This window comes from Megalops cyprinoides, chromosome 19, assembly GCF_013368585.1.
Source record: "Megalops cyprinoides isolate fMegCyp1 chromosome 19, fMegCyp1.pri, whole genome shotgun sequence".
NCBI lineage: Eukaryota > Metazoa > Chordata > Actinopteri > Elopiformes > Megalopidae > Megalops > Megalops cyprinoides.
This window is the reverse complement of record NC_050601.1, coordinates 24,268,615-24,294,921: the sequence shown is the minus strand read 5'-3', so window position 1 is coordinate 24,294,921 and position 26,307 is coordinate 24,268,615. Positions and strand designations below refer to the sequence as shown.

General features: G+C 43.9%; 5 protein-coding genes across 5 annotated transcripts in view; 2 read left to right on the top strand and 3 right to left on the bottom strand.

Moving 5' to 3' along the window:
* The window catches only part of LOC118795185 (testis-expressed protein 2-like), a 28,686-nt gene extending 25,431 nt beyond the window's left edge, over window positions 1–3,255 (top strand). Inside the window, exons 10-12 of the mRNA XM_036553580.1 lie at window positions 142–351; window positions 1,405–1,525; window positions 2,480–3,255. Of these exons, the coding sequence (XP_036409473.1) occupies window positions 142–351; window positions 1,405–1,525; window positions 2,480–2,632 (484 nt within the window). The 3' untranslated portion in view covers window positions 2,633–3,255. The remainder of the gene's footprint in view (window positions 1–141; window positions 352–1,404; window positions 1,526–2,479) is intronic.
* A 1,328-nt stretch (window positions 3,256–4,583) lies between these two features.
* Window positions 4,584–14,341, bottom strand: LOC118794850 (60S ribosomal protein L3-like). The gene is made up of 10 exons (XM_036553133.1): window positions 14,287–14,341; window positions 11,768–11,960; window positions 11,215–11,383; window positions 10,848–10,983; window positions 9,360–9,546; window positions 6,658–6,818; window positions 5,721–5,822; window positions 5,095–5,190; window positions 4,831–4,950; window positions 4,584–4,710 (listed from the first exon to the last, which is right to left on the bottom strand). Exons 1-10 carry the CDS (start codon window positions 14,287–14,289, stop codon window positions 4,651–4,653), a joined length of 1,227 nt encoding a protein of 408 aa, XP_036409026.1. The 5' UTR covers window positions 14,290–14,341; the 3' UTR covers window positions 4,584–4,650.
* Window positions 14,342–16,037: 1,696 nt separating this feature from the next.
* Window positions 16,038–18,105, top strand: ndufb10 (NADH:ubiquinone oxidoreductase subunit B10). The gene is made up of 4 exons (XM_036553301.1): window positions 16,038–16,258; window positions 16,662–16,800; window positions 17,286–17,425; window positions 17,976–18,105. The coding sequence occupies exons 1-4, from the start codon at window positions 16,111–16,113 to the stop codon at window positions 18,062–18,064; spliced, it is 516 nt and encodes a 171-aa protein (XP_036409194.1). The 5' UTR covers window positions 16,038–16,110; the 3' UTR covers window positions 18,065–18,105.
* Window positions 18,106–19,815: 1,710 nt separating this feature from the next.
* On the bottom strand, window positions 19,816–22,540 carry rps2 (ribosomal protein S2). Its single transcript, XM_036552583.1, has 7 exons — window positions 22,406–22,540; window positions 21,900–21,989; window positions 21,691–21,798; window positions 21,365–21,538; window positions 21,080–21,239; window positions 20,238–20,329; window positions 19,816–19,945 (listed from the first exon to the last, which is right to left on the bottom strand). The coding sequence occupies exons 1-7, from the start codon at window positions 22,538–22,540 to the stop codon at window positions 19,865–19,867; spliced, it is 840 nt and encodes a 279-aa protein (XP_036408476.1). The 3' UTR covers window positions 19,816–19,864.
* A 2,339-nt stretch (window positions 22,541–24,879) lies between these two features.
* On the bottom strand, window positions 24,880–25,666 carry LOC118795187 (ras-related protein Rap-1b-like). Its single transcript, XM_036553582.1, has one exon. It carries the CDS (start codon window positions 25,644–25,646, stop codon window positions 25,011–25,013), a length of 636 nt encoding a protein of 211 aa, XP_036409475.1. The 5' UTR covers window positions 25,647–25,666; the 3' UTR covers window positions 24,880–25,010.
* Window positions 25,667–26,307: the final 641 nt, after the last annotated feature.

Below are 26,307 nucleotides of genomic sequence, written 5' to 3'. Positions count from 1 at the left end.
TGTCTTAGATAAGATAGTAATGATAATGAACAAATACATCATTCTAATTAAATTACATTTATACAAATGACAAATGGTTAGATGGTTTAAGCCTTAAACAGACAAAATCAAATTGACCCTTTCTGCCTTCTCCTCCTCCAGTCACGGTGGCGGCAGCACCAGCAGGAAGATTTTGAGGTTTGTGGACAAAATTGCCAAATCCAAGTACTTCCAGAAGGCCACTGAGAATGAGTACATCAAGAAGAAGATAGAGGAGGTGTCCAACACACCCCTCCATCTCACTGTGGAAGTGCAGGAGCTCTCTGGAACACTGGCTGTGAACATTCCACCACCCCCTACTGACCGAATATGGTAATGCACTTGCATAACCTAAATCTTTCATTAACATTATGGGCATCTGAGGATCACTAACATAGGACTTTTCTTTCTGTAATTCACATTTTTTCCCTCTTGTAGAGACCCCTTACACCCTTTTTATGCAGGTGAAAGGAAAGACAAGGTAGTGAACACTGTGTTGTGAACACTGCCTGTTGTTTTTGACACTGGATGGCAGTGGATGGGGTGGCCATGTAACATAGTGTAGCATAGTGGGTAAGGAGCAGGACTTATAACCAAAAGGTTGCTGGTTCGATTCCCTGCTGGTGCACTGCTGCTGTATCCTTAGGGAAGGTACTTAACCCACAATTGCCTCAGTAAATATCCAGCTGTATTAATGGGTAACATTGTAAAAAACCTATAACCTTTGCAAGTTGGTCTGAATAAGTGTGTCTGCTAAATGCCAATAATGTAATGTAATGGATGCCTGTGTGTCTATCAGACTGTCCATATCACAAGGTTGCAGTTACAGTATTTCACTGCATGAGGTCAAGATTGAAACAATGACCTGAGGAGGGTCTGAGATCTCAGGTTCCTCTTGCATGATATGTGATTTACCTTTATCCACCTCCCCTTTTTCCACCTTCCTCTTGTTTGCTTCCACGAAAGCAATTATTTAGATTGTTGAAATATTTTAGTTTGACATAAATGATTTTTTGCCTTGAAATAGTTTACTTTGACAGGAATAGACGTTGTTGACATTGCTGACTTTTGACGTTTTTCTTCAGTCCAATTCATCAGTGTTTTGGCTTTGTGTGTACTTACCCCCAACATGAGCACTCATTGGCATCAACAGATGTAGTATGACCTCATAGAAATGAATGGACACCTAAGCTTGGGCTACAGTGTGTGGGCAGGTGTTCATGTTGGCTGTAGACCTGGCAGTGGCTAGAGCTGAAAGCAGGGGAGGGAAACTTCAGAACTATTAAGGCATGTTGTGACCTCATTAACCACCATTACTCTTCTGAAAGTGTTCCGGCGCCTTTGAACCTGAAATACATGTGTGTGTGTGTGTCCACCCGTGTTTAGGTACAGTTTCCGTGTGCCCCCCCGCCTGGACCTACGTGTGAGGCCGATGCTTGGCGAGAGGGAGGTCACCTTCACTCATGTCACTGAGTGGATCGAGAGGAAGCTGCAGCGGGAGTTCGAGGTCAGCCCTTCACATGAAAAGCGCTCCTCACAGAGCAGGGTCCCAGGGCACCAGGGACTTTTACTCTGAAGAGCAGACTAGCCCTGCTCACCCCTGGCCCTGGACTGCTCGCCAGGCATTTAACCCATCTGATTCAACTAATCGCTAAACCAATTTAGCCCTCCCTGGGTCTGAGAGTGTTAGTGCTTTAAAGAGAGTTCGAAAATCTGCTGGATTAAAGCCCTTTACAGATTGGATTCAGGTCACCCTGACCTAGATACCCAATACTTCTCTTGAAAGCGTTTCCAACTATATCTTCATGTATTGTCTCTGTGAAACCATTATAGCAATGATTTTGACTGCAACAGAATGCAATTCCAAACTCAGGTTGTTCCTAATGGGAAATTGACAGAAACATGAGACAGTGGATAGAATTCTGGTCCACCCCTTTAACGTATAGAACAATATTGTTAATGTTATTGTTAATGTTGTTCTACAGTTTATAATCCAGCAAATACTCTTGATTAATATATACGTAATAAGTCATCATGTACTGCATATTTGACATGACAACTTTACACACTCATTTTCAATACACAGCTATGCTCTGTGGCATGGTGAACTATCATTAAATTATTACTTTATTTTGTACAGCCAATTGAATGCATTTTTGAACTCAGTAAACCCAGTGGTAACATTACAGATTCAGACTGTGGTGTGGTTTTTGAGTGCTTTGAACAGTGGGGTTGCCTTGTTTGAGCTACCGAAAACCACTTACTTACCAACGCGTTTTTTGGGGACACCTTTCAGTGTCACCTCTTTCAGTCAACCTGGCGGATGAGGCTGTTTTTTGGTATATAAATCAGAAATATATCAGTATATAACTCTTCTCACCTGTGTTCTACACTGTCATGTCTGTATTTAGATTCATTAACTGTCAGGACTCTCAACTGTGCTGTCTTTTTTCCTTTGCAGAAAGTGCTTGTGATGCCTAACATGGATGACCTCTACCTGCCCCTAATGCACTCTGGCCTGGACAGTCCTCCAACATCCCATCATTCCCCGGTGCCACACTCTCACCAGTCACCAGAGGACATGGTGCAGGGGGAGGATTCTGTGTTTGAGTAGCGCCCTGCAGTGGAGATGTACGGAAACGCACCCCCATGCTCTGAGCAGCCTTCAAATGGATATGTGAGGAGGTTGGAGGGTGGGGTCAGTGCACTGCTAAGCTGTAAGGAGAGTTTGGGTCCCCTGTCAAACACATGGGTCTGCAGTTCATAAGACTGACAGGCTGGAGCTGGTGATTAGACTGGCCTGCTTTGGAGGGGAGTGAAACGGGTGCTACTGACTGAGCACAAGAGATATCAGCACCCCCTGGAGTCCAGCACTGGGATAGCATATGTGTACAGCTTCAACATTCGGTCTGTAAGCAGTACCAAACTGAGGCACTGCTGAAAAAAAACTGTTTAAAACAGTACCAGCTGGACTTGGGCAAAAGATGTGCAGTGAAGCATGCTGGGATAGCTTTGTGGACTTCCATCTTGTTACCATGAGGTTATCTTCAATGATTCTGAAGCTCAAAAAGAGAAGACTCCTAACTGAACTGCATGGGCAAGGGGATGTTGCACGACTGAGGTGTGGACTTATCCTTACAATGAGGCAGGAGCATTGCATTGTGGCTGGACTTTTCCCTCTCCTTGTAAAAGCTGTCTCCTCATGAACAGCTGTAGAGGCCCGCAGAGAGGGGTCAGACAGGTGCCTGCCAATTTTTCATGATGTGTCATGTCAGTAAAGAGAAAGGGAATTCCAGTGACTCCTGCATGTGTGTCTGTACAGCGTGTTCCCTGATTCCCTGTTGGCGGATAATAAAAGAGTGGTAACAGTGACAGAGCTGCTGGGCTGTCAGGGCTTGTTTTTCCTCTCAGTGCTGCTCTGCTGCTGGCTGTCTGAGCAGGAAGGGCCCTGGACTGGACCAGCAAAGCTCAAATTTTAATTACGTGAGTGTCTGCTAAGAGAGAGCCAATTTGCGTAACTGTGTGCAAGCGTGTGTGGGCAAGAGTGTGTTTGTGCATATGCTTGTGTGGTCAGCTGAGTGTGTGAGTGTGTCTGTGTGTAATTGAGTGTGTAAGTGTATAGCTGTGTAGTGTAGTGTGTACATGTATTTATTGTGTTTGGATGTGTGTGCATGTGTGTGTGTGTGAGTGTAATTGTGTGCATGGGCTAGTTTGTGCATTCATGCATGTGTGTTTGTGTGGATTCGTGTGTGTGTATGTGAGTGTGTATAACGGAGTGTATACTATAGTGTGTGCAATTGTGTGTATGTATCTCTCTAAGTGTCTGTGTGGGTCTGTGTGATTGAGTATATAGTGTATTGTGTGTGTTCATATGTGTGAGCGTGTGTGCCTTTCTGTGTGTTTGTGTGAGTGTGTGTAATTGAGTGTATAGTATAGTGTGTGCATTCATGCATGTGTGTGTTTGTGCGCGTGCGCGTGTGTGCGTTCATGCATGGATGTATTTGTGTGTGTGCGTGCGAGTGTGCATTAAATGTCTCCATGTCCTTGGACTATGTGCCGAGTTAGGTAGTGAGTCACACTGCAGATTATGATGTCTCACTGTGGGAGCTGAGCACCACTTACACTCTGAGGGCCTCAGAGCTCTGCATTTCAGCAACAGTGAAAAGACTGTCAGAAAGGACTGCTTCTCTGCACTGCTGTGGGCATTGTGTGGATGTTCAAATTGAATGTTACCATTAAACAGACATGTGTTAACATCCAATATAAATTTACCCCACTGATATATATCATTCAACACAAACATTTAATACTAATGTTTACCATTCAAGGCAAAAATTTAACAGTAAATACAAACATATACTATTCAAGTCAGATGTTTAAAATTAAAGAGAAATATCTGCCATTCAAAGCACATGTAAAGATTATCTAAAAGTGAACCTTCTTTAATTGTTAGAGTGCAATTAACTGCAGATAATGAACCCTGTTTCTGTTGTAGAATTCTGAGCACCTGTCGATCATTCAGCCATCACTGGGACAGAAATGTACACCGAGGCTGAGGAGTTGGAAGGATATTTATTGTAAATACTATTCAGTGTTTATTTAACACTGTGGACACCCTTTGAAAGGACCCCTCTACACTTCCTCCGCCTGTGTCTCAGGAACCTTCTTGAGCAGATCCTTCTTCAGGGGGCCCTGGGAGTCCGAGAGAAGAGGGGGCAGGGTCAGGGTTTCATCATATATAAACTCTCGAAACTCGGGGGTACAGGACAGCACCCCCACATCTCCCCTCTAAAATCCTTATTCCGCACTCACCATGAAGGCTCTCTTCTCCTGGGCCGTCTGGAAACGGCCGTGACCAAACTTGGAAGTGGTGTCGATGAACTTGAGCTCGATGGCCTCCTTGGCCTTGCGGGAGGTGTGCGTCAGTAGGCACTGTGATACACACACAGACACGCTCATTTCATTTCCATAGGGGAAGCTTTGCCCGAGTAAAAGTAAAAAGAATACAATTTTTAAACAGCACCTTTCGTTCACACTCAGGTATCGTATCTTTTTATTCAGACCGAGGCACCGTACCTTTCTGAGGGTGAGGACACGCTTCTTAGGGCCAACAACACAGCCCTTCAGCATGAGAAAATCATTGTTTACGTCCCCGTAGTGAGGAAAGCCGCCCTAAAGCCAGATATCAGCACAGGGAACAGGGAGAGATGTGAACAAGGGAGAGGTCAAAGGCAAAGATTTTTTTCCCTATAAATATTCTGGCCAGATTCACTGATCTTTATGGTATGAGGATCGGTTGATATGGTGGCCAGACTGAATAGAATACTATTACTAGAATAGAATAGAATAGTATAAAATAGAATAGAATACTATATAGAATAGAACTCTGCATCTCTGTAGCACTACCATGCTGTACTATTTGAAAAATGAATCTCAGGGAAAGTATTTATCTAGAAATGCCAATCACCCATCAAGTAAGCAGCCCCATACTAAGACTGACTCAGAAATGCTATGTCCAACAAAACACCTTCCCTGGGTTTTGTTTTCCCCATCGGTGCCTTTTAAACTTTGGTTACATTCTGGACCCAGATTTTCTCAGTGTCCTCTATGATTTATATAGCTATTTCTTACATTCTGATTACTTCTTAGCACTTGAAATCATATTTAATTATTGCATTTGCAGTCCTCAAGTTTCACCTTACCAAGGGTGTAATGGTCTTCTGAGTCGTATCATAATTGGTGGAGGCATTGTTGCAGATCACTTTCCCCTCTTGGACATGGACCCCTTTGCCAATACGATAGATCTGTGGGCAGGAAAAAAATGCTTAACGGCATTTTTACAAAGCAGTCAGAGGCCAGAAGCTCAGAAGCAAATGGGGCGGTTTCAACACAGTGCGGTAATGGTGCTGCCGCTGCATAATTCATTACATTACATTATTCATCTGCTTAGAGGACAGTCTTACCCAGGGCAGCTTAGATATTTTCCATTTTGCACATTATCAGCATATAAAGGACAGCTGGATATTTACACAAGCAATCTAACTCAAGTACCTTGGGCTCAAGTACAGTGGTTGTGTTTTGCCCTCACTGCATACCTTCAGCCATCCAGTTATGAGTCCAGTTCCTCCAAATACTAGCCCCCACGGCTGCCCTTAACTACTGCTGACCTGCATTGATTTCTATTCATAGGAGTTTAAGAGTTTTGAAATATGAAACCCGACACCACAACAGTTCCCATGGTAATGGGGTTAGTTGTGATTGTTTGCTGCTGCGAGCACTTCCTCCATAACTTCAGTTAATTTTATGTACATTATCTCTTTCCTCAGTAGACAGCATTAGGTTTATATAACTTCTACATTATCTGTTCCAAGGGCATTAAGGCATTGTCTCTCCTCTCGGATTGGAAGCTGCAACCGTATCGGTTTAGTTCAGTCCCAACCATACCGCTGGCCCAAATTGCTCTAGGATGAACTGATTGCTCTTGATAAGATTTCGGGAATTATGAATTACGAAAGCTGGTGCTACAGAAGCCCTTAGGGGTAATCTGGGTTGCACCCATGGCTCACCACTCCAAACACTCCCTCCATAATCTCACTGTAATTCAATTAAATCCGGCATTTCCATGCAATGAAGAGACACCTTCTTGTTGAGCTCCGTGCGGTGGTGGTATCCCTTCTGTCCGGCGCGGGCGATGGTGTAGCCCACCCGGGCAGGGTGCCACGCCCCTATGCAGGCAACTTTGCGCAGACCTTTGTGGGTCTTTCTGGGCAGCTTTTTGGTGTGCCAGCGGCTGGTCACCCCTGGAAGAGCAGAGAGAATGGATCAGCCCTACTGGGTGGGAGGGGATAGCAGTAGGTATGGGCTCGCTGGGTAAACACCACATACCGGCATTCACCTGGGATGAACCCAGGGGGGTAAAGAATAGCACTCAGAGACATTAGCAATCCCTTAAACCCATTTAATCCTATTTATTGAGTGATGCATGACCATGGAAACATAAGGGGGCTGGCCTTCTTCTGCAAAGGCAATGCAACAGTCCTTTATGAAAAAGGGATACACCATAAAGTATAATGCCCAAAATATCAGGTATGCGCATCTCAATATCAGAATACAAAATACATCTTAAAAATATGTATGTTTTGCTGGTTGCTGCTCGTGGGATCTTCTGTTCTTCTTCATTTCCTCCTTCATCTCCTCTTTATTACCTCCGTTTATACTGGCAGTTTTCCTGTTTAGCTTCAAACTGGCAGACACCATGCCCCGCCATAAAAAAACTCATAATTGAGCCTGCTTTTCAAAACTATCGTTGTTTATCTCTGCTCCGCTGTCCCTCCAAAACACTCAGATGTGCTACATGCAAATTAATTTTGAGTTTTCTTTTTCAGAGAAACCTGTGCAATCCTAAGCAGTCTGTTTTCAGGATGGGACACTAGATGTGGCTCCTCTCTGTGTAAATAAGGCACCACTGCTTCTTGAGAGCAGCTCCCCCCCCCTCTGTCCTCCTGTCTGTCTCTAAACCATCAATCAATCAATCTAAACCATAGACTTTCAGATACTCCTGTCTACCCTGGCATGAATGGAAATTTCTGGCACTGCCCTGAGCTGGTTCACTCAGATTGTTCTCACCAAATCACCTGGAAAGGCTTACTCTAGGCTTCTCACAACAGAAGCTCTCCGGGGATCAGTGTTTGGCCCCATTCAGTTCCACCTTTTTACTAAATCACATGGATCTGTTGTTTCTGCACATGGTTTTTACAACCATTGTTGGGCTGATTTTGCCTGGCTGAAATCTCTACCTGGAAGATAAACTATTGTCTCAGACTCAGTCTGTCTAACACAGACAAATTCTGGTTACAAGCTAAACCCTGACATCACCATGATCTCTGCATGGTTCTACATTATTTCCCACACACTCAAAATACATCTTCCTACACAGAGCACTTCAGTTTGGTGACCTTGTCCTTTACTCAGAAAAATTAGAAGCATAGATCTATTTCACACCTCCCACTATACCTAACTCTTCTACAATGCTGCTTGGACTTCAACTCTCTATTAGCTGGTCTTTCTGTCTGTGTCGCCAGACCACATTCAGAATGCTTTTGCTGGACTGGTCTTTAGTCTCTCAAAATATAATTATGTCTTGCTTCTCCTTGTCTCCTTTCACAAACGTCTGATCATCAGTCATGTCAAATTCGAGAGTGAAATGCTATATTACAAAGAAGCATATGCTGGCCCCAAGGGGTGGAATCAACTACTCGTAACTGTTAGGACTGCAGAATCTTCACTCCTGTCTCCCCGTATTTGGATCTGTCCTGTGCACCCAAAATCTGACAACTTAATCCTTAAATAAATTCTGACACATCTTAATGAAGTTTATTCAGGTTATTGTCAGCCACTATAAATATGGGAGTAAGATAATTAATGTTAACATCACACTCATGAATCGTGGCACAATGTAAACACTGTGATTTTACATTTGTATTTATTCACTTGAGCTCTTTTCTAGAGCAACTTACTTAAAAAGCATCCAATATGGTTTGGCTATTTGCCACACAGATACCGAGCCATTAATGCCTTCCTTGATATGTAGTGGCATTGTGGGACACATTGCCACAGGGGGAGTAAGTGCTATCACAAAGGTGCACACCTGTAAAATATTATCACTGATTTACAGACACCAGGTTTTTACCTTTACACAAGTTTGTCTCACCACAGCTGTTTACTGCTGAGTTTTAAACACCTCTAACAACTCTTACACAATTCTATCTCCGTGCAATTTCTGCCTCGCACTTCTTTCTCCTGTCGCTACTTGTTTGTCTCCTCTGCCTGTCTATCCTTGTGTTTTCACCTCATTTACCTTTGTTTTCTACTTTTCTTGACTTATTTAGCTGAGGTAAGTTGCTTAGGTTGCACTTAAAGCTTACTCCAAGGTCTTCTACACTACTGTAGCTTGCTTGCTGTTCCTCACTTGTAAGTCGCTTTGGATAAAAGCATCTGCCAAATGACCTAAATGTAATGTAAAAAATGAAAAGCTTGAGGTGGCACCCGGTTTTTATCATCTTTGCGTAAAATGTGATGCATTTAAAACTACAGGCCTTGGCCACAGTGTTAGCAGGGGGAGAAGTCTGGCCTAGGGTGCTGTTCCTTTCACAGATCGCTGTCAGGTTCTGCATCCAGTGTGTATTTTGGATTTTCAGATATTTTACCTTATCGCAAGAGAGTTGTATGTCTATTAATGCGGCTTAGCTGATCTAAAGTCGGAGCACTGGCACAGCATTGTAGGAAATTCCCTTCAATGGAAAATTGCATAGCAGGCGTTGTTCTAATGCGGCGGCTCAGACCTTTTACACCATGACCCTTGGTGACCCCGATGATGTCGATCATCTCGTTCTGGGAGAAGACGCTGGAAACGGGGATGGGCTGCTCCAGCTTTTCTCTGACCCAGTCAACCTTCTCTGCCACGCTGCCTCCGTTTAGCTGTATCTCCATCACATGGGCCTTCTTCTGCCTCAGTGGCAGCAGCCGCATCTGCAGAGGCGCGCACACACATACACACACACACACACACGCACACCATGCACTTTAGAGGTGCTCAAATATATATGTCAACAAATCCAAGGAGACTCCAAAAGTGCATACATTTGAGTACATATACACATACACTATGTATAGTATACTGTATACACAGTATACACACACTGACTGACCCCCCCAGAGTGTTTGCCTAAAGCAAATTTAGCTCGGCTCATCGGCCGCCGTTACACCGTCTTCGCTCCCTCAACGCTCCAGACAGGAATCAACCAGGGTGAGCAAATTGCATCACGTCTGCCGCTGCTTTTTATGATAGTAATCCTTCCGAGGGTTTACCGTTACTGCGTTTTTCAGATGCGTTTAATGCTATACAGGTTTAACATTTCCTTATATTTCCACGTCTTTTTCAAATGAGGTGGGCAGTAAGTTGGTTTCAGGCGTGTGGGCGCTCTGCAGTCGTTTTTATTGCCAAAGTAATTATGCTACAGGGGCCGGTTTCTAAATGCGGGCCGGTTTTACCGGGTCGATTATTTTTAACTGCCATTTGTAACCCCATACCCGCGTTCTGGAGGCAGATATATAAGACGACATGACACATCTCCGTTTGAGACGGCTGGGGGGGGGTGCACGAGGGACTTGATCGAATCTTTCTGCAGTATGTGGTCATAAAAACAACACAAATCCCCTCCTTGTTTTCAAACAGGCGTTCACAACAGTCCTACTACTGCAGCACCTACAAGATGAGCATTAAACCCCCAGTGTGTTCATGAAAGTTGCCAGTTTCCTGCCAAGAGGACAAACCTATTTTGGGTGTGTGTCACACATCTTGAAAAAGGTCTCCTTACCGCAGACTTTATTGTGACAGAAAGACAGACACCCAGCCATTCAGGTGATACTTAAAAAGAGCAGTGCTCCTCAGCCTTGGCCATGAGGCTCCACTGTGTGCTGTTTACTGCCCCAGCTGAGCTCAGGTAATTGGGTTTCAATTGTCAACTGAATAATACTTTAAATATGACGTCTCATCTTCCAGAGACGGTTATTCAGGCCCAAAGCAGGCACTACTTCTGTTTCTAACACACTTTTTACAACTCATTGTTAGACTTTGTTACACTTAAAACAAAGGACAACAGCACATTGCTGTCAGTTGAAGCAAAATTCAAACAGAAGCATCCCATTAACTGCTTTAGCTAATTGAGAGAGACTGAAAGCTTAACTGAAAACCAGTGTGCACAGTGTATCGATGAAACACCAGGTATTCTGCATTTGTGTCACAGTCCACGGGCCAGTATGGGACACACCTGTGAGTGAACAATGACCCGAATCACTGAGCAGTACTTCTTCATGGAGGTGAAATCTTTCTCCAGCTGCTTCTTCCCTCTTTCATCTTGCCACTTCTTAGAGTACTTGGTGAAGGCCTTCTTCTTGCTCTTATACCTAAGACACAGATTCATCTGATGACGACCTTAAAAATACATGCCACTGCTTGATTAGCGTTTTTACTGCATCTTAGGCAAGTCTTGTGGTGTTGTTTGGTGGTCTAACCACAGAGTAGTACCAGTGGGACCAGAACAAGCAACTTTAGGTGCTGCAATGAGCCCCATTTTGGTTTTCTCTTTGGACACGTACACTCGCTTTTTCCCATGAGGAAAACTCGACTGTACGCACCAGTTCTTGTAGAAGCGGCGCTTGCACTCGTCACTGATGTGCTCTGCGAAGATGGTCTTGAAAGCACGGAGGCCGCGCATGGTCTCGATGTACCCCACCATGCCGACCACGATGACAGGGGGCGTCTCAATGATGGTCACCGCCTCCACCTCCTCTCTTTTGGCTATCTCTGTTGGGCGGCGGAGAGAAAGGGGGAGGGGTCATATCAGATCATCCGAGGAATACATTGTGAAACTGTTAGCACAGCTGACTCGCTTTGGTGTACTCTGTGACAGAAGCCTACACTCGATTGAATATACTGTGCGTCTCGGCACCCAAAATACTGAACAGTGACTAAATGGCTGAGTGAATTAGGCCTGTAGACCTCTTTTAATTCCATTTAAATACAGTATTCATTAGTGTTCACAGCCAGATAATTACTGAAGAAAAATTAAACGTGAACTGCTTTGCTCAAAGGTACAGTGGCTGTTGCCAAACCAGGACTTGAACCTATGATCCCCTGGATATAAGTCCGGAACCTTAGCCACTGGGACTATGCATGCCCAGGACGTACTCATCCCGGTGCGGTGCACCTCTCGCAGGGTATGAGTCATTCCCGCCTTGTAGCCCAGGAAAGCAGTCAGGTGAACCGGGAGGCTGCGGTCGTCCTTGGGCCAGGTGCGCACCTTGCCCCTGTGCTTGCGGCTCCTCTTGTGGGGCAGGAAGCCCATGTGTCCGTGGCGGGGGGCATGGAACTTGCGGTGAGACTACAAGAGAGAAAGAACATGCCCACATTGCACGGTTACCGGTTACCTCTCGCCAGAACGTTCCACCAAATCGGACACCTTTGGAGCTCAAATTGTTTTGTTCTTCTGAAACAGATCGGAGCAAAATCTTCAGTGGGAGGTTCATACTGTGTTTTGACATTGTATAATTTGAAATTCTGATAAACGCTAAGGCATTCCATTGTAAAAGCATTAAATTAAAAGCGTTCCACTGAAAACTCTAAAATGCTGTGTGTCTATTTAGAACCGCATCAGTCCACTCAGCCCTGTGATCTTCAGTGACGTCAGTGACAGGAGGCTCCTCCCACTCATCGCTGTGATCACCGTGATAACCACCCTCACGTCTCCATCACGTTTTGGTAGATGCCAAGCAAACCTTAAAGGCATTGTAAATTTAATTGGGCCAGCCCTCTGTGTGCCTCATGCTCAAGTACCTGTCCTACCCATGACTCAAATGACTCAGCTTCGCCCTCTAGGGGTGGAGACAGGTGATAAAAGTGACTCATACAGCATCATAAACAAGTCAGCAGTGAACAGGTATGACAAAGAGTGCACTGCTCTCTCAAACTGGGGAGTCCACATTGCAGCCACTGCAGTAAGTGAAGAAATTACATTACATTAAATTACATGCATTTAGCACATGCTCCTCTCTAGGGTCACTTCCAGCACAAGAGAACAGAAGTGTACACCATTCAAGCATCACCACAATGTAATTTGCGCTAATCTGAAATTAAGACAGCCTAGAAACATACACTACCATAAATCACATACAATGGCACTAAATTACATAACACCAATAAGCTATGGCAATAATACACATAGATAAGCAGGAAGTAAACTAATGATTACAGTAAGCAGGTGCTAGGAGGTGGGAATTGAAGGGGATCGGAGATGCAGTTTGAAGAGAGAACACCTATGTTGTTTCAATGAGACAATAAACCCCACAGGAAGAGTCTTGTTGGAAAAGCCATGTCCACCTCAATCAACATGACTAAAACTCATCAACATCCAACCGAATGCTTTCCATAAGGTCAGTTTTCAAATATTGATCAACGTTATTCAGATATCTTCAAATTATTGTCAAACTTCGATGAAATCTACACATTAAAGGGTAAAAGGAAATGAAAGAACAGATCTTTTCAAGCTAAAAGAACAGGACTGATAGAGCCATTATCCAGACCCTAATATATATTCGTTTTCATTATACAAGAAGTGAAATGCATGACTTTTTCAGTATTTTGATTGATTGACCCGTTTAGGACAAAATAAACCTTCGAATACACCTGCAGGAAATTGTCACCCCTTGTGTAAATATCTAGCTAATGTGTGTTGTGTCTATCCTGTGTCTGGGTGCAGTAATGCATGAGTAATTAAGCAGTGTCATTAATAAGGACGACAGCACAAAGAGGAGCTCAACGTTGTTCCATCAGAACGATAGCTAATGACAGGAGTGAGTCCCCGTCACTGTGAACAGTAGGAGTTGCAATTAGGGTGAAAATAATGGCCATCGATCAGAGAGAGAGAGAGAGATAATTCACAAATTCCCATGTGCTAACATTTAACTTTTAATTCTAACATGCTTAATTCTATTGCTATGCTATTGTGAAGTTAAACGTGTGTAAAAGCGAGAGTGTTTACTGAACAGTTTTTGTTTAGGCCATGAACTCCACTCTCATAAAAAGAATGGAGCTCATAACCGAAGTCTCGTTAAAAAAAAGAAAAAAGAAAAACCCTGATGACTACAACATGTAGGGCTCTGCATCTAGGAGTGAATGAGGAGGCATATTTGGAGTAGGAGGCTGAAGCTTCAGTAGTGACGAGAGAACCGGCCATTTAGTCCTGTAGATGAAGCCAGCGTCTGACTCATGAGTGGGGCGATGGTGACCCGGCTGTTGGAACCGCATGCAGCATGCAGGTACGCCATGTCGCCACTCCACATGGCTCCACGTGGGGGGGATCTCTGGCTGAAATCCTGACAATGGGCAAATAACACAGTACTTTTCTTACCCTCAGCAACTGATCTTGGATCAGAGTCAAAATATAATGCTAAATTGTTGGAGTTCAGATTGGAAGTGGGCAGGCTGATTTTAGATCTGCTGTCAAGGGTAGAGAGTACCCAGGAGCAACAATATCATACTCCACCACATCACAACAAAAACATGACCACTGTTAGTCTACATGCTCACTGACACCAACACACTCACATGCTCACGCACATATACACACACACATATCAGAGAGAGGTGAATGAGCAAGGCAGCCCTGCAAAAAGGAGTGAGTTACACGGCAAAGACAGAGACGCACTGACCATGGCTGTGCACAGTGTCGAGGGCGAAGGCAGAAAGAGACAGAAGCAAATGCTGATATGGGGGTCATACTTAAGATGATACTCGCTTTAAAGACTCTAATTTAGCTACTGGCCCAGTTAAGGAACGGTATTCATTTACAAACAAGAGCAATGTTGCCAAGTCATGGTGCTGTGAGCCAGTGGGGAGCATGTGACTCAAAAGGGGCAGAGGGTGGACCCCATTCAGCAACATGACTCAGTTGGGGTGGGTGGGGTGTTGGGGGGGGGGGGGGGTTTAATGGGGCTAAAGTTTTAACGAAGGGAAGGGAGCACCATTTCAGTAACAGGTGGCTGATGGATACACATTTCAGTAACAAAGACGACATGACATGAAACATGCCTCAAAAATGGTATGCATTTCAGTGCATTCGAGAATATGTTTTTGACTATAAAATATCAGTGCCAATATACTGTCTGATGAAGAATGTATCTGTACATTGTGACAAGAAAATCTGAGCACAAGCATGTTTTTGACACACACTATGGATCACTGATATTATTGTTTATATATTTGTCCATTTCTCATTAAAATATCTCATGCAGCTTTTAGGTTTGTTTGTAAAAAAGGTAAAGAATAATAATCTATAACTGTCTGATTTCCTGAATACTTTTAATAATTTGAATTCCTCTTCTTAGAGTAAGAGAATTTGCAAAATAATACTTTAAGTTTTTCCCCTAATCTATCTTTTCACCTAATGTAGGCATACATAATTGAGTTTTAAGTCTTTATTTCCTGGAAAGTAAGTTGGGAGATTTGTTTCCAAGGGTGAGCCCAATTATACCTGACTACTCTCAAGTGTTCTGTAATTACACTTGCTTACTGTGGGGCTCAACACCCTTTCAAGTGCAAATACACAACTCTGGATAGAGTCTGGGTAAAATGAACTATGATGTGATCATATATTTAAAAAAGGTCTGTGTCTTACAATTCTCAGACATCATTTTTTCACAGATAATTACAATCTGTATACAGTGCTAGGAATGTTGACATTGATGGCATGAACAAGATCCTTAGGCTTTTGGCAAATAATGAAATGTTGTGACTAATATCATTGTTATTGATTTACATTGCAATGCATTGTAATCTGACTGTTGAGATCACAAGTTGAGGCAGTTTAAAGACCCTCTTAAATAAAACCAGAACTGGCTTCCAAACTTTCTCGGTGCTAAATGCATTTTACTTTTTATGTAAAGTGCAAAATTAAATATCACATGTTAATATTAAAGATAATATTCATTTTATGTTCTCTCTTTGGTTGATTTATTCCTATGAATTATCTCTGTGGTCAGGCTGTGGTTATCCTGTTCGTTTTGCAAAACGAGGCCTATACTGACGCCTGAAGGTAAATAAAGGAATAACATCACTAAGCCAGGCGGAGACAATTCACCATAAAAAACCGTATACTCCACCGCTTCCTCGTTCACACATAAAGTTCCGGTGCTCACATAAAACAGTTCCGGTTTTCTGCCTATCATAAAGGCAGTGTTTGAGATCTTGTGACTCTTAAAAATCTTTGGAACGTGTATCTGTTGACCTATTACCTTCGACCTCTCGATGAAACAATTCAATAAAGAAATTGTCAGAATATATTATATGATATATGCATATACAAAATATATTTAAGGACGAATTAAATTTCGGTTATATTTAATTTCGACTCAGATTTTAAATACACATGTTTTGACCTTTCTGTCTGTGTGAAGCGCGCAGACGCAGATGCAGACTGAAGGAACGGTGGTTTGAGGTCGAATTGAGGAGATTCATTTCTTTAAAATAAAATAAGAATGCCGGGTGATCACGACAAAGATGTGTATTCCGAACCACCTCGTCGTACACCGGTAGTGGACAAACAGACTGCTCTCCCAAACCCTGCGCTGATTTTAACTAAATTGTTCTATTACTCGGTGGATCTACCTGTCACCACATTCAGAGGTAGCTAACAATCGCTTTTGCAGCACCGCATGCCTTTGCAAATTTAATACCACTGTGTAGCTGATGATGTTAGATAAACTATCAAGCTCATAATCTTGTACTTTTTATTATAATTAATGGGCTAATTGTGCGCATCGTATTTTATAGCGAGCGAGCTGTAACTAACCTAGGAAGCGATCTTACAACATCGGCCAGTATACATCAGTAGCTCGTTAGGGAGCAAAGTTGATCTCCCTCAAAGCAGTTAAAGTCCGCCAGATAATAATCTTGTATTTTTAGTTTTTCCAGTTGCTACCTAGTACAAGACATTAAGGTTTTTAGGGCTATAGCAACCTATGTCCGTTATTAATTGTGTCAGGCGGTATTTGTTTGACTCCATGGCTGTATGATTCCTTGTGTTTAGGCTTGGTGGAAAGCTTTCGCGGAAATAACAAGTTCTACTACTACCATGAGAAGTTCCGCCGCGTTCCCGAACTGACCGATTGCCAGGTGGGAGACTACCCATGTTACTACGAGGCGGAAATGCAGTGGCGGAGAGATCAGTAAGTGTGACGTTGTTTATCCCCAAGTTAACCTGCGTTCAGAGCGAGTCCTGTCTCTGCAAGCTGTGTGTTTGCAGGTATCTTTTAAAGAAAGGAAACATTATAGAGCAGAGAGATGGTGCACGTTAAAGCATACTGAAATGATATACTGTCATTTTTAATTTTCTGGACCATTAAGAGGTTAAGCTGTATGTTTATTCCGTCACTCAGAATGCCAAGGTCGGACATTATTGTCAGATATACTGTACGTGAAGATTCATGTAAGACAGCAATGAAATTATTGTACATGTTGCAAAAAATGGAATTTGAATTCAAGTAGCTGTATTCTGTGCAGTGTGCTCCATCTAGGCAGATGCGTGCCAGCCTTTACGAATTATACGCATTTCGTTGGTCTTTTAAAGCACCGAAGACCACTTTTAAGACCGCAGAAAGCCGTGTTTTGCGGATCTGTAACGCGAGATCACGTCTTGTCTTGGCCCCGCCAGTAAAGTGGACCAGGAGATTGTGAAGATAATCCAGGAGCGCCTCCGCGCCTGCCAGCAGCGCGAGGGGAACAGCTACCAGCAGAACTGCGCCAGGGAGCTGAAGCAGTTCGAGGAGGTCACCAGGGCCTACCAGTCGCGCTGTAAGTTGTCGCTTCGCATTCGAGGAAACTTCCTATACCCAGCACTCCTGCGCGGCTGCAGAGGTTGTCGCATTCTGGCGCAATAGCAGGTGCCGATTCCAAAAGGGTGCAAAGGGGAAAAGTGTAATGAGTACACCTAGCTTTTAGTTGTGGCATTGGTCTCTTTTTTTGACACGTTGAGCACTAGACAGGGTCACATGACCCTCGGCTTGTCATTGGCTCACCCTCTAAACAGCACTAAGTTAATCACAACACAAAATTTTATAATGGGTTGTAATGCAGGAAAAATGCAAAGCAGCAGCTGTTTAATGGTGGTTGTTGAGGGCATTGTACCTCACAAAGCTGACACTCAGATTCACTAGTCTTTACATCATCTGGAAGGTGAGCCCCATACAGTGCAGCCACCACACCAGCATCTGTGCCAGCGTTGACCCTGCCATGTTCAAGTCTGGCTACCCACAGCACATGGGCCGTTTTACACTGGAGTGATGCCTCCAGGTCCAGCCGGTGTTGAGTTAAATTGCGCGTGTCATTTGACGTCTTCCCGCAGACGGGGACCTGGGGGCGTATGGCAGCGCACGCAAGTGCCTGATGAAGCAGAAGCACAGAATGATGGAAAGCCAGAAACAGGCAGCCTGAGAAGAGGCCCGAGAACGAGTGTGTGGAACTGCGTCTGTCAAGCCGACTCTCTCCTTTCTGTATGAAACTGTAAAATAAAAGTGTTTATTGAGAAATGAGTCAACTGTCCCTGGTGTTCAGTGTAAGCTCGATGCAGACATGGTAGTCAAAACATGCATCTATCCTATTCCAGTGCCCTTCATTAATACATGCATATTTTGAATTGGGCAGCAGAATGGTGGGTTTCCCCCCTAGTCTGGCCAGTTTCAAGGCAATGGTTCAATGCAATTTATATGGTCTTGCATGCTAACCAAATGCCAGTACTCGAAGTTTGTTTTATGGAGTCACAAAGCATGCCAGTACATATATGTACATGCAGCCAAGGTTCCATTCAGAAGCTTGAATTTTGCATGCCCTTCATGTCCAAGCTTAATCCTGTGGGAGTACACAGGAGTAACACAAGTTAGAAAGGGTCAGTCACTGGTTCTGTGTGAGCAGCGTGAACCACTTAGGTTCTCTGTGGAAACGGCAGCAACACAAAATATTGCAAGTGCAGCATGTGCACATGAACTCTGAACTGCTCTCAGTCCACAGTGAAACAGTACAGGAGATCCTCACCATTTTGTTTTTTCAGCATTCTGGCAGCAGTCCCTATTCCTAGCCCATCACTACACAAATGTACATAATTAAAAACAAGTTTAACGATGACAAAATAGTATTTAATGTCCTTAGGCTTGTCTCTTTTCTGTTCTAGAGTGCAACTAGCATTGTGTCAGGCCCCATTCAGAACATTGTAAAGGTTTTTTCTTCTATGAATCTTAGTAGGCCGCTCCATGTAGTAGTAACTGCTCAAAAAATACCTCCCAGCATCAGGTGTAATGGCCTGTAATTTCAAATGTGCTTGTTCTGCTGACAGCAAGGCTGAACTTAGTTCCACTTAAATCATTTAAAAAAATGTTTCTATTCCAAATGTGGTGACAAAGGTATTGTAGAATATATGTGTAACCTTTGATTTGTAGTCAGCACTTTATATATTCCAGCATACCTTTTGCCTTTTTTTACTGCTTCAGAAACTAAGTACTGAGACTTGTCAATTGCTACCCTTTCCATATAACTAATTTAGTGCCGCCTGCTTTAAATTACAGAAATGTACATGTGGCCCAGGCTAAATACATGTCACTAGTATTTCTCATGTTTCATACTTATTTTACATGTAGTGTTGTGATGCATTTTGGATTCTGCGTTCTTGGGAATCCAAAGATTGCACAAGTTTACCTGGGGTAGGGCTCAAATAGGGTTATGCTCACTCACTGGTCTGGGAGTGTTTTTACCCTGGTGCTCATTTAAACTGAATGAATACACGCAAGTTCTATTGTGCTGGAAGTAACTCCGGATAAGAGCTTGTTAAATACATGTAATGTACTCAAATGTAGTAGTTGCTGTATCCATAAAGACCATTTTCAGAAACTGCTCATGTCTATAGATTTTCCCCACACTCAAGGAAATCTGTACAACACATCCCCTGCAGACTGGTCTCCAGTACAATTGGTGTCAACAGCACCAAGGCAGCCTGCACTTACAAATGTTTTCAGCACATCAAATAACTTGTCTGAGAATTTCATGTATAAAGATTCGACACAAACCGCTCTCATTTTCACTGAACTTGCCATATGGTTTTCCCCACAACAACTTCAGTCACATCTACTACCTCTATGGGCCACTATTTCCATCTGCCCAGCCCTCCCCCAGTTCAAGACCAACAAGACAACAGAAGGTTAAAGTTTCAGGAACTTTTATTGAACCCTTGGTAGAAAAATGCATTTATGAGGTGGCTGCGACAGCGGCCTGGCTCCTCTGCATGGACACTCTGGTATGGGTCTTGGCCAAGTGGTCAGTGAACTCCTGCAGGAAGGAAAGACCAGATTCATTGCTTACTATGTGACATGGCAGCCAGTTTGGATCTCAGCCACAGCCGGGCTCCTTCAAACAATGGTTCTAACAATCAAGTGATAAAATGAGGCCTAAAAATCTCATCACCGCTATGAACCAATCAAGACTATTTGACAATTTTGTGTAGAGCAGTCTCATGTTGAGGTTAATAAAGCCTCACTCATCACGCTGCAGTGCGAGTTTGACCGAAAACTTCGGTCTGCATACGAGTCCTGTCAAAATCAAGGTAAGCATTTCAATATACCTGGTATGGAGACTTTGTGAACACAGTCTCCTTCCAGAGGTCAGGGGTCAGGTAGCTGTAGGTCTTGGAGATGGCATCAAAGGTGGCCTTGGCTGTAAATGAGACAGAAACGAGTCACCCTCCAGCACAGGACTCAAAACACAAGGTTTGACGAGAATGCAATCATGTGGAGCACAGAGAAGGGAACAGAAAGGCCGCTAGGGGGCGTCTTCCTGCCGTGCATTAGAGTGCTCTATTCACTGTCTCTCCCGATTAACGACAACCGTACCACTGACGAGGTAAAGTTGAGCAGAGCTGAGAGAGTACACAGTCTAAATTTAATTCATCCATTCGTTCCTTTAGATGCCTTTAATCCAGCCAAATTAAAAGTCAGTATACATTTTCACGTAGATTCATACAGGATACATTCTGGACCAACTGTTCCGAGCCAACTGTAGAATGCTACCCCATCTTGAAGCCTGCACCCTTCTGAGCAATCTCATCCTAAAAGACGGCAGGTGAACTCAAGGCCTTGACTTTGGTCAAAATTTCCCCCTCCAGATTGCAAACCTGGCCACTTAAACTGGAGGGGGAGGGGTTAACTGGGTAAACACACACCTGCTCATGTAGTTGACATGACATGTGGTTCACATTCCTGCAAAGCACTGCTGTCCATCACCTAAATCAGTGGTAGTTAGAGCGTTTCCCACCCACTATAGGCCTACCCACCCACTATAACTGCAGACCACAGAAGGTGCCACACAAATTATATCTGTTCATACAAACTGCTACTCTGCATGACTGCTCTGAAAGCATTAGGTTCATGGCCTCAGACCAAGAGGAAGGCTGGGTGGTGGTCTTACCGAAGTTGCCCAGGGTGGCGGTACACCCCCTAGCAGAGGTGTAGCAATCGTCGATACCCGCCATCATAAGCAGCTTCTTGGGCACAGGGGCAGACACGATACCAGTACCGCGGGGTGCCGGGATCAGACGCACCAGGACAGAGCCGCAGCGGCCAGTCACCTGTTTGAGGAAGAGGAAGGGTATGGTCAGTACAAGAAAGAGGGGCAAAACTAATCCCAGGAGGGAGAATATAATGCCCATGATCCCCTTAGAATGCATGCTTCTCCTGCCAGTGGGACACTCACCTTGCAGGGCACGGTGTGGGGCTTGCCGATCTTGTTACCCCAGTAGCCCCTCCTCACAGGGACGATGGACAGCTTGGCCAGGATGATGGCGCCACGGATGGCGGTGGCCACCTCTTTGGAACACTTCACCCCCAGGCCCACATGGCCATTGTAGTCGCCGATGGCAACAAAGGCCTATATCCAAAAACCACAACACTTCAGTGTACAGCCTCTGCCTGGGCACTCACTAAACTGTATTCAAGTCATAGAACCCCCCCCCCCCCCCCCCCCCCCCCACACCAGCTGTTTTCATAGTTAGATATCCTGAGTCAAAACAAAAGGCCTACCTTGAATCTGGTACGCTGACCAGCCCTAGTCTGTTTCTGGACAGGCATAATCTTCAGCACCTCATCCTTCAGCGAGGACCCCAGGAAGAAGTCAATGATCTCAGACTCCTGTGAACATGATTGACACATTATGAACAGGCCCACTGAGTTCCCCTTACTGGTTGATCAGCCAATGGTAATGAACAGTAATAATCCATCATCATAATTACCTTGATGGGGAGGGAGTAAAGGTAGATCTCCTCCAGAGACTTGATCTTCATGTCCTTCACAAGACGACCAAGCTTGGTCACTGGTACCCACTGAAAAGTAAAGAATGTGTCACCAGTGCATCTGAGAGGGTGCAAGACTAAGACTGTGGATTAAGTAAAATGTTTCCAACACTGTAGTTCTGTGGGTTCCTCTATTTTAGCATTATGTGCCAACTAAGTTCATGTGCAGATTTAGAGGCACGTCAACTAAATCTCACCTTCAACCAATTTCCAAATTGCATCACAATTACAGAAACGCTCATTAATAATAATAAAAAAACTATCCAACATGCAATGCATCCGTTTGAATGGAAAGTATGGACAAATAGCTAGCCAAAATGACAGCAACCCACGGCTCACATTGTAAATACAGCGGCTATCAAAGGTATTGCAACAAAAGCATCATAGCAGCAGTGTATGCAGTCGGCTCCCATACCGACAACACGTGCGTAGCCCCCGTCCCTTACCTCCTTGTCATCGGACTTTCCGCCCCTGGCTCCGCGGCCTCTCCCGCGGCCCCTACCACGGCCACGGCCGCGTCCACGGCCCCCAGTGCCGAAACCACCGCGAAAACCTCCTCTACCACCGGCGTCGTCCGCCATTTGCTGTTGGCAGAAAGCAAATTTTAGACCGAAGTGCAACCGATTGCAGAACTGGACTGTCAAATGGACTAACGTTACATCTAAAGCACCAAATAATGCTTCTTGGCCTTCATTAGGAGAACGACAGCTAGGCCGCCAAGACTGCCTGCTAATGCGTTTGTGCTTTCCATGTTCTCCGATTTAGTACACTACTGGTTTCAAAGCTGTATTACGAAACAGTTGAATGCAGAAGTTCACTGTAAAATTTCTGAATTAACCCATATCGCTTTCTTCATGGAAATTAATAATCTGGCTACGAGTTAACGATTGCAGTAATGACAATTAGGACACCGCAGTTGCGTCGGCTCTTTATTACACATCGCAGGTTTTTTTCATCACCAATACAGTGACAGAAATAATTAATTGTAATATTTATACTATAATCGGAGATTGGTCCACTATACAGTTAAGAGATGGCAAATATATTTAACGGATTCTTTTTCTGATAAGCTTGCCTCCAAGAACCCAGTCACGATGTTACTTACGTGATCGTTTAAACAGGAAGAAGGAAGAAGTTGAGCTTCCGTTAGTGTAAATACTAACACAAACCTCGCGATAATTCATCTCGTGCGTGTCATATGACGTATTCTCTACGGGACTTCAAATACGAAGTTTGGGATAAGGGCAAAATTCCAATATGATCACAAGCATTTCATTCATAAATTGTTTCATCACATTATGTCTGAACTTACCACATTTATTCGCAAAAATTGTAAAGGACCCAACATCAGGGTTCGAATTACGAACCCTGTTAGTTGACACCCCCCCAAGAACTGTTGTTTTTACCTCTTTTTGGGGGGGGGGGGGGCAAATCTTAATTAGGGGGGTCAGACCCCCCGATCCCCCCCCCCCCCCCCCCCCGTAATTCGAATTATGTAGGCTAATATAATGTCGACTTTTTTGGTTTATTTTCCCGTACACAATATGCTCTATTCTGTACCAGAATGTTGTAGTCTGTGTTGGTGAAGACTTTCAACCTGGCTCAAGCAGTGAGATTTACAATGGAAATGAATGCGGTATGAATTATATGTGTAAGATGTGGGGTCAGTGAGTGACATTTGAGTGACTTATACAACACATATGCTGAACATGTATAACTGCATGACCAAGACAAAACTTGGTACATTTTTATATTTTTGTTTGTCTGCTGCATCCAGCATATTAACCAAAGCTGTGGGAGTAAATGTAGTTACATGCTTAATAAAACAAAGACAATTAGTGCATACCTAGATGTGGACATTACTCTGTGCTGCTTTTCAGAACTCTCTGCTTGATTGCATGTACGAGTAGCCCCGAGCTAAATATGTTTTCTAATGATCATTACTCAATCATTACTCTTTCCTAATCATGTGTAATGATGGGAAAGCAAGATGTTTTGAACTTTAAATAGGTGGGGCTATTGTGACTCAGTCAACTGAAGCAATCATAGTGTTCTGGTGTGGAGCCAAAAGTATTTTGATTGGTCCATACAGGTCAGTGATTGAGAATACATGGCAACTCCAACCATTATGACATTCATGAAGCCTCATTCTCCAGTTATCACTAATCAACTCTGCAGATCTGCAACCTGCTTCAATCATTAAGTTGCCGAACTGCAGTGTAATTTAAAGACTACCAATCTAGATCAACAATTAAAAACTGAGTCATTGTTGCATTCTGAGAATACACACACAGTGCAGCCTGTCTTAATGTTTCCACGGTGCACAACGAAATAACCATGCATCATAGTATCTGTTAACTGAGGATATTGGGGGAATAAGCACACTAGACGTGCAAGGCTATACATAATGGCTGTGCATGTACATTCCCTTATTGTTGCATGTATAATAGTCCCACCTCCCTGTAGACAGTGAATTAACCAGGAATTGTTCCCATGCATTGAATAATATGTGTGACACGTAGCCTTTGTTTTAGGATCATTGCCTTAAATTCATGTTGGCATGAAAAAGGCAAATATAACAAATGTCTTTACACAGCATTGTCTCTTGAATCAACTAGATTTATGCACAGGTTAATAAAATGACTCAGTGGTATTCACCAACTCCGTTTATTGCATAAGTTCTGTTTGCACACTATACATTACGCATTGCTGTCAGATGCCAAACATCCAACATATTTACAAAATACATACGTTTCATGTACCATTTACTAGGTAAAGTCGTTTTTTCAGGTAGAAAGGAAACGAAGGTTAATGTTAGGGTTAGGTTTCTGCTTTAAAAATAGATCCCACTTTATGAGTATCCTTCTATTTTCTTTTTGTGACGGCACCTAGTACAGTTCTCCCGCAGTTTGTGCTCTTCCGCATGAGTCCACGCGTCTGATGCCAGATCTCGCCCCAAGCCGCGTGCACCTGTCGATGTTTGTGAATGCTGCGATTAAAATCGTGAAATAGTGCAGCTATTTGGTCTTCTCGTAAATGCTGCAATTAAAATCATGAGATAGCGCAGCTGTTGGTCTTCTTTAGGAATGGCTTCTTGCGTAGTTGGACGTTGTCTTTTGGAATCGTTTGTCTGCGCCTTTGAAGCGCGGGGCTTAGGCGGCTAGGCAAGTTAACCTGTTGCAGGAGGTCTCTGAACACCCCTGTCACGTTCACGCTAGTCTTGGCAGACGTCTCCACGAAGCTGGTGTTCCAGTCCATCTCCACGGTGGACATGCTGACCTCGATGGGCACCTGGCGCTGGGTCTTAAGGTCCACTTTATTGCCCACCACGATTATGGGAACGAACGGGTCCTCTTTTATTTCTATGATTTCCTCGCGTAGCCTCTGCACCTCGTCGAAGGACTCGGGGTCGTCTATGGAGTAGACCAAGGCGAACGCGTCACCGTTGCGAATGCAGAGCTTTCTCATCGCCGGGAAAGAATAGCTGCCGCTGGTGTCCATGATTTCTATTCGGATTTTCGCACCGTCGATGTCATATTCGATGTTGTAGAGCTCCTCAACCGTGCGCTTATGCTTGGGGTCAAACCTGTCCTCTAGAAAGCGTTGGATCAGTGCGGTTTTGCCGACACCCGCCGCACCGAAGAACACCAAGCGGACTGTGGTTTTCTCCTTCACCAATAAAGACATTGCTGCATGCGCGTTGTTGAGTCTTAGATTTAGAAACTGGATATATTAGTTGTTGCTTTTGTATACTGTTAACATTTGTTTTAAACGTCTTCTAGTTTACTATTTGGGTACGCCAGGTTGCAGTGGTTTGTAGTCCGCTGTAATAAACTGTAAACTGGCTATGAACATATGAGGATGTCTAGACCGCTTCTTGGATAACACAAAATCAATTCACCTCTTGTAAAATTACCGCTATTTATTTCCTGAAGATCACAGCGTAAACTCCACCAACCAATGATCAAGTAGCGGGCGTGTCTCTGTCGGCAAGTAGCAGAGAGGGCTGCTTTTTAAATGGGAGTGCACCGGGCCAGCCGAGGATTGGACCGCAGCCATATCGCACTTGAATATTGGAAACTCCGGGCACGAGTTGTTTTCTAAGCACCTTTGTGCTTCATATTTATCATATACTTGTTTTTTGATGCCATTTAATCTCGCACAGATTGGATGCCATATTCGAAACCAAGAGTCAGGCGTTTCACTTTGCAATTTTGTATTTCCATATTTTATTTCCACGGATTTCTCAATGGATATTTCTGCGAAAGCGCCGGTAACTTTACTTCAGTTTTAGGTAACTACGTTTCTTATCCACAAGGGGGTGCAGCGATACATTTACTCATCTGAC